Here is a 7,365-nt window from a genome sequence, read left to right on the forward strand (position 1 = left end):
AAAATTTCATTTATCTATGGTAGATATCCTAAATGTCCAATTTTTTCAACTCCGTTTGTTAAAAAGACTTTTTAAAATAAAATTGACCACAAAATTATAGGCAATTGATATTTTACAGAAGTGTGCCTCTCTCTTGATTGTGTACCACGTCAAGATTATTCTAGCATCATAATAATTCTTGACTATATCTCTTTTCCAAAAATATTTTGGCTATTTAAGTTCTTTTGCCGTAGAAGGCAATGGCACCCCACTCCAGTTTTCTTGCCTGGAAAATCTCATGGGCAGAGGAGCCTGGTGGGCTGCACTCCATGAGGTCGCTAAGAGTCAGACACGACTGACAGACTTCACTTTCACTTTTCACTTTCACAGATTGGAGAAGCAAATGGCAACCCACTCCAGTGTTCTTGCCTGGAGAATCCAGGGACGGGGGAGCCTGGTGGGCTACCGTCTATGGGGTCACACAGAGTCGGACACGACTGAAGCAACTTAGCAGCAGCAGCAGTTCTTTTGCAATTGCACATAAATTTTCAAATGTTAGTCTGTATGTATAAAAAAAAACTTTCTGAGATTTTGATTTAAATTCCATTAAATCATACAGCAATATGAGGAAACTTGACATTTTACCTGAGTCTGTCAACTCATGAATGCAATGTGTCCCTGCATTTAGGTCTTTTTTGTTAACCACCATCCACAGGATGCTCCAGGCTAGAATACTAAAGTGTGTTGCCATGCCCTCCTCCAGGGAATCTTCCCCACTCATGGATCCAACCCGAGACTCTAATGTCTCCTGCTTTGGCAGGCCGGTTCTTTACCACTAGAGCCACCTGGGAAGCCCCCACACTCTGGTTCAAAGAAATCCCATCCTTTTGGAGGAACTTTGGGCCTCTTGGTTTTTATGTCCTATCTTTTCCCCTTTCTTGTGCTAAATCTCTAAGCCACAGGTCTGAAGGTGGGGGCAGGGATGGTGACCCTTCTGAAAGGTTGCTGCTGTGAGCCATGTGTTATGCCTGGATTCCTGACCTCCCCAGGAGAGGATATGAATTCAGGTCAGAGAGGAGGCTTGATACCTGGAGCTTCTTATGTCGCAAAGTCTTATTAAAGTATAATAGAGATGGTGCAAGCTTTTGACATAGACTCAGAAGGGGACAGAAAGAGTGCTGTCTTGCTAGTTTTTCACAAGGTGTTTTGTCTCTTAGCAAGCTATTAATCAGATATGACAGATGCCTCAAGGCTGCGGGAGTTTCACCAGGCCGCTACCCCACAGTATGCACTTTTGAGATAGCATGGCAAGAGGTGCGTCATCCCCCCGGCCCCCCTGCCCCCCCTCGCCCCCCCTGCCCCAACCCCCTCCAGTACTGGCCTAAGGCGGCACCATTTGAAGAAAGGTAAATTCCAAAGCAAATACATAGTTTTATTCACACAGCTTAAGAAAAACATTTCCAAAAAAAAAAGAAAAACATTTCCATAAGAAAAACACGTTGGTTACCTCAAGGGAGAACCAGGTGTCCTCAGCACAGAATTAAAAGATGCCTCTTATTTTCTGTAAAGGAAAAAGAACGTCTGCCACTTGCAATTTGTTTCCTCTTACCACTTGGGGATTTCTGGCCTTTCTACCTGTTCAGTTCAGTCTCTCAGTCATGTCCGACTCTGCCACCCCGTGGACTGCAGCATGCCAGGCCTCCCTGTCCATCACCAACTCCCAGAGTTTACTCAAATTCACATCCATTGAGTCAGTGATGCCATCCAACCATCTCATCCTCTGGTGTCCCCTTGTCCTCCTGCCCTCAATCTTTCCCAGCATCAGGGTCTTTTCAAATGAGTCAGTTCGTCGCATCAAGTGGCCAAAGTATTGGAGTTTCAGCTTCAACATCAGTCCTACCAATGAATATTCAGGACTGATCTCCTTTAGGATGGACTGGTTGGATCTCCTTGCAGTGCAAGGGACTCTCAAGAGTCTTCTCCAACACCACAGTTCAAAAGCATCAGTTCTTCTGCGCCCGGCTTTCTTTATAGTCGAACTCTCACATCCATACATGACTACCGGAAAAACCATAGCCTTGAGTAGAAGGACCTTTGTTGGCAAAGTAATGTCTCTGCTTTTTAATATTCTGTCTAGGTTGGTCATAACTTTTCTTCCAAGGAGTAAGCGTCTTTTAATTTCATGGCTGCAGTCACCATCTGCAGTGATTTTGGAGCCCAAGAAAATAAAGTGTGCCACTGTTTCTGCAGTGGGACTTCCCTCATAGCTCACTTGGTAAATCATCTGCCTGTAATACAGGAGACTCGGGTTCAATTCCTGGGTGGGGAAGATCCCCTGGAGAAGGAAATGGCAACCCACTCCAGTATCCTTGCCTGGAAAATCCCATGGACAGAGGAACCTGGCAGGCTACAGTCCATGGGATCCCAAGAGTCTGACACGACTTAGTGACTAAACCACCACTGTTTCCACTGTTTCTCCATCTATTTGCCATGAAGTGATGGGACCGGATGCTGTGATCTTAATTTTCTTAATGTTGAGCTTTAAGCCAACTTTTTCACTCTCCTCTTTCACTTTCATCAAGAGGCTCTTTCTTCTTCACTTTCTGCCATAATGATGGTGTCATCTGCATATGAAGGTTATTGATATTTCTCCCGACATCCTTGATTCCAGCTTGTGCTTCATCCAGCCCAGGATTTCTCATGATGTACTCTGCATAGAAATTAAATACAAAGGGTAACAATATAGAGCCTTGACATACTCTTTTCCCAATTGGAACCAGTCTGTTGTTCCATGCCCAGTTCTAACTGTTGCTTCCTGACCTGCATACAGATTTCTCAAGAGGCAGGTCAGGTGGTCTGGTATTCCCATCTCTTGAAGAATTTTCCAGTTTGTTGTGAACCACACAGTCAAAGGCATAGTCAATAAAGCAGAAATAGATATTTGTCTGGAATTCTCTTGCTTTTCTGATGATCCAGCGGATGTTGGCAATTTGATCTCTGGTTCCTCTGCCTTTTCTAAAACCAGCTGGAACATCTGGAGGTTCAGGGTTCACATACTGTTGAAGCCTGGCTTGGAGAATTTTGAGCATTACTTTGCTAGCATGTGAGATGAGTGCAATTGTGTGGTAGTTTGAACATTTGGCATTTCCTTTCTTTGGGATTGGAATGAAAACTGACCTTTTCCAGTCCTGTGGCCACTGCTGAGTTTTCCAAATTTGCTGGCATATTGAGTGCAGCACTTTCACAGCATCATCTGTTAGGATTTGAAATAGCTCAACTGGAATGCCATCACCTCCGCTAGCTTTGTTGCTAGTGATTATTCTTAAGGCCCACTTGACTTCACATTCAGAATGTCTGGCTTTAGGTGAGTGATCACACCATCGTGATTATCTGAGTTGTGAAGATCTTTTTTGTACAGTTCTGCTGTGTGTTCTTGCCACCTCTTCTTAATATCTTCTGCTTTTGTTAGGTCCATACCATTTCTTTCCTTTATTGTTACCCTCCTACCTGTTACCCTCTCACTTTTCTTTCAATGACACTCCTGTGTTAGGAGCTGGGAGAGGGCGCTGTAGCCCCTGGTCTTCCCAGCATGTTACTTCCCTTTGCATGCTACTTCTGCCTCACAAACAAGGGCAGTCCAGGCTCCAGCATTCTCAGGATGCCCAGCCCAAGGTAGAGCCTTGGTCCCACAAGTGAGGGCTGGGTTGGAGAAGGAAGTCCTAACCTCCTAGATACACTTGCCAGGAACTGAACCTCTGCAGCAGGTAGCTGAGGAACAGGATGAGAAATGTGATGTCATCCTCATGGTGAGAAGATACCACAGCCCCTTGGCAGGGAGGGAGTCCTGCATCTCAGATGCACCATCCCAGAGTGAAGTTTCCATTGCTACGGTCAGAAAGGAGGAAAGGAAGGAGCAGTCATGGTTGAAATAGATTCTTTCTGTTCTCACCTGAGTTATTGGAGATAGTCTGGAAAAAAATGTTTCTTCATTTGCTGCACACACTCAGGACCATTTCCAGAGATTTTAAATAGTTCAGTTTTGAAAATAATTTTCACAAGTCATGCTGGGTAATAGGTTCACAGACTTCTTCCTCTGGTCATGACTTATTTATTGAGTTTGAGTGAAATAGTTCATTCTGGTAATTTCTAAAATAATTAGATGTAGCTTAATTTTTAAAAACATTAGAAGTAACATGTTGTTACTTATAATAATAAAAAAGATAAAACCCTTTGAGCAACCCCCTCCCAAAATACATTCCCTTCCTTCCCTAATGTCCTCTTTCAAGAGGTCAGGCCTGTCCCAACTGGGTATCATCCTTCTCGTGCTCGCCTTTCTATGGACTGATTTGTGTTGTATTTTAGGCAGAGTGGTGAATGTATCCAGCTCTGTCAGTGTCAACTCTCTAAAGAAATGCAGCCCTGAACTGCAGCAGAAGTTTCAAAGTGAGACCATCACGGAGGAGGAGCTGGTGGGGCTCATGAACAAGTTTGTGGAAGACACAAAGAACGGGGTGCACAGGAAGGAGGGCTGGCGCGATACCGCATATGGAGTGACGAAAATTGGAGTCACAGTCCTGTTCAGAATCCACGCCAGGAAACTGAGTGAGCAGAGAGGAGGGGACAAGATCCTCCTGAATGCCTGCTGCCCGGGATGGGTGAGAACCAACAAGGGTAGGGGCAGACACAAAGCCTTAAGAGCCCCAAAAGAAGGAGCAGAGACCCCTTGGCTCTTTTGCCCTCGGATGCCGAGGGGCTCCAGTCAGGTTGTTTTCGAGAGAAAAGTTGTGTGTGCACTCACTGACAGCTGTACCCATGGGCTGATTATGTTCCTATCCCAGGTTTACCAATCAGACACTTACACTGTCGCAAATATCCCTACACAGACAAAAGAAAGGAAAAAGAATCAAAGTATCCCATCAGGTTCTCACTGGGAGGTGGCTGCTAATTCTGTGAAGCATTTTTGCCACCTTGTTGGTGATAGCACAGGCGGCTTCTCTGTCCATGGGATTCCGCAGGCAAGCACACTGGATGGGTAGCCACTCCCCTCTCCAGGGGATCTTCCGAAGCCAGGGATCAAACCCGGGTCTCCAGCACTGCAGGCAGAATCTTTACCGTTTGAGCCACCAGGGAAGCCCAATGCTCCAACATATAATAAAAACTTTAAAGAAAAAAACAGGGCGGTGCCCTGGCTTGACTGAGAATACTGTACACGCGGAAAGAGGTGGAGCCAAAAGTGGTGTTTAGTAACCTTACATAACATTTGATCCCTCCTTAAGCGGGTAGAAGGCAGGGCCTCCTCCTTCTCAAAGTAGTCACTGCACTGGATCCCAGGACACAGTTCTTTGCCTTCTGGAGTGCGGCGGGTCTCCACGTCCCACGCCGCGCCACCCCGTGGGTCTCCAGCCTTGTCAGCTCTAATTCAAAGGGCCCTGCCCACCGGCCATGTCGTCCTCCACCCGCGTAGCGCTGGTCACCGGGGCCAACAAGGGCCTCGGTTTTGCCATCGTGCGCGACCTGTGTCGGCGGTTCCCAGGGGACGTGGTGCTCACGGCGCGGGACGAGGCGCGGGGTCGGGCGGCCGTGCAGCAGCTGCAGGCTGAGGGCCTGAGCCCCCGTTTCCACCAGCTGGACATCACTGACCTTCAGAGCATTCACGCCCTGCGCGACTTCCTGCGCAAGGAGTACGGGGGCCTCGACGTGCTGGTCAACAATGCGGCCATCGCCTTCCAGCGTAAGTGAGTGGGAGCTAGAGGGTTACAGCCTCTGTGCGGGGAGCCTGACGGGGCGGGGCTACTGCCTGAACCTCTGCTGTGGGATCTAGAACCCCCGCCTTAGGCTGGAGGTCACAGGGAGAGCAAGTCCTTCGAGATTACAAGCTTTTCCAGCAAGAAGGCCTTGCAATAGCTTTGATATCAGTGTTAAGGACAATGCCTAGGATTTTTACAATATTGATTTCATTGAACTTTGGACCAGTTGGGTAAATCTTTAACTTGCTTTGAAACCAATAGAAAGTTGTAAAGAGTGGTAGAGTGAGAGATAGTGTGAGCTGTCTTCATTCAGCCTCCCCTGATGATGCCATCGTACACAAATACGCGGCATTATCAAACTGTAACCGATTTCTTCCCTGGAGAAGGAAATGGCAACCCACTCCAGTATTCTTGCCTGGAAAATCCCATGGGCAGAGGAGCCTGGAGTGCTGTAGTTCATGGGGTTGCAAAGAATCAGACAGGACTAAGTGACTGAGCACATATCAAACCGCAAAATTCCCACTGGCACAATACTGTTCACTAACTCCACCCACCTCTTAGACTAAAACATTTCACAGGAAAAAATACTGTATCAAGTAAGCATTTTTACCGTATGGCTTATATTTATTTATCCTGTTTTGTTTTTTGCCCTAAAAGTTAGTGATCCCACGCCAACTCCAATTAAGGCAGAAATGACCATGAAAACAAATTTTTTTGGGACCCGGGATATATGCACAGAACTCCTGCCTCTAATGAAACCCCAAGGTGAGTCTGACTGAGCCCAAACTGCAGTGTTTCTGACAAGATCTAGGCCCACCTGCCTCTAATTCCCAGATCCCCTACATCCCATAGGAAATTGATAACTGGCTCTCCAGTGGGAATCAAGTCCAACATCTCAGCAAATTGGGTGTTCATTATTCTCATACATACCTTCCCAGACAATGGTTTGTGTTGCATTTTAGGCAGAGTGGTGAACATGTCTAGCGGATGGGGCTTCAAAGCTCTTGAAAGCTGCAGCCCTGAACTGCAGCAGAAATTGAGAAGTGAGACCATCACGGAGGAGGAGCTGGTGGGGCTCATGAACAAGTTTGTGGAAGACACAAAGAACGGGGTGCACAGGAAGGAGGGCTGGCCAGATAATAATATATATGGAGTGGCGAAAATCGGCATCACGGCCCTGTCCAGAATCCAAGCCAGGAAACTGAGTGAGCAGAGAGGAGGAGACAAGATCCTCTTGAATGCCTGCTGCCCAGGGTGGGTGAGAACCGACATGGGGGGATCCAAAGCCTTCAAAAGCCTAGAAGAAGGAATAGAGACCCCCATGTACTTGGCCCTTCTGCCCTCAGATGCCGAGGGGCCTCATGGACAGTTTGTCCATGAGAAAAAAGTTGCAAAATGGCAATTCTTGCCTGAGTTCTACCCATAGGCCCCACTTGGTTACCTGTCCTGATTAGACTAAGAAAACACAGTGTTCAAAACATCTCCCCATGAAAAAAACCAAACATGCCTACGTCTATGTAAATTTCAAAGCCACTTTGAAATGGCTACTATTCTGTGAGATCTTTTGTGATTTCTTATGTAATCCCAGGGAATAAAAGAAGAATGGACGACAAATAAAGAATAAACATCAATAGATGAA

The 7,365-nt window shown here is 46.6% G+C and overlaps 1 protein-coding gene across 1 annotated transcript; it reads left to right on the forward strand.

Moving 5' to 3' along the window:
• The first annotated feature begins 5,251 nt into the window (after window positions 1-5,251).
• On the forward strand, window positions 5,252-7,365 carry LOC113896463 (carbonyl reductase [NADPH] 1-like). The gene is made up of 3 exons (XM_027548638.1): window positions 5,252-5,710; window positions 6,384-6,491; window positions 6,689-7,365. The coding sequence occupies exons 1-3, from the start codon at window positions 5,422-5,424 to the stop codon at window positions 7,150-7,152; spliced, it is 861 nt and encodes a 286-aa protein (XP_027404439.1). The 5' UTR covers window positions 5,252-5,421; the 3' UTR covers window positions 7,153-7,365.

This window comes from Bos indicus x Bos taurus, chromosome 1 (assembly GCF_003369695.1).
Source record: "Bos indicus x Bos taurus breed Angus x Brahman F1 hybrid chromosome 1, Bos_hybrid_MaternalHap_v2.0, whole genome shotgun sequence".
In the NCBI taxonomy this organism is placed as follows: Eukaryota; Metazoa; Chordata; class Mammalia; order Artiodactyla; family Bovidae; genus Bos; species Bos indicus x Bos taurus.

Bases quoted from the DNA above. Each gene is read 5' to 3' on its own strand.
- LOC113896463 (XM_027548638.1), top strand. From the start codon at position 5,422: ATGTCGTCCTCCACCCGCGTAGCGCTGGTCACCGGGGCCAACAAGGGC. The intron at 5,711-6,383 runs GTAAGTGAGTGG...TTGCCCTAAAAG, and splicing joins TGCGGCCATCGCCTTCCAGC to TTAGTGATCCCACGCCAACT. The intron at 6,492-6,688 runs GTGAGTCTGACT...GTTGCATTTTAG, and splicing joins GCCTCTAATGAAACCCCAAG to GCAGAGTGGTGAACATGTCT.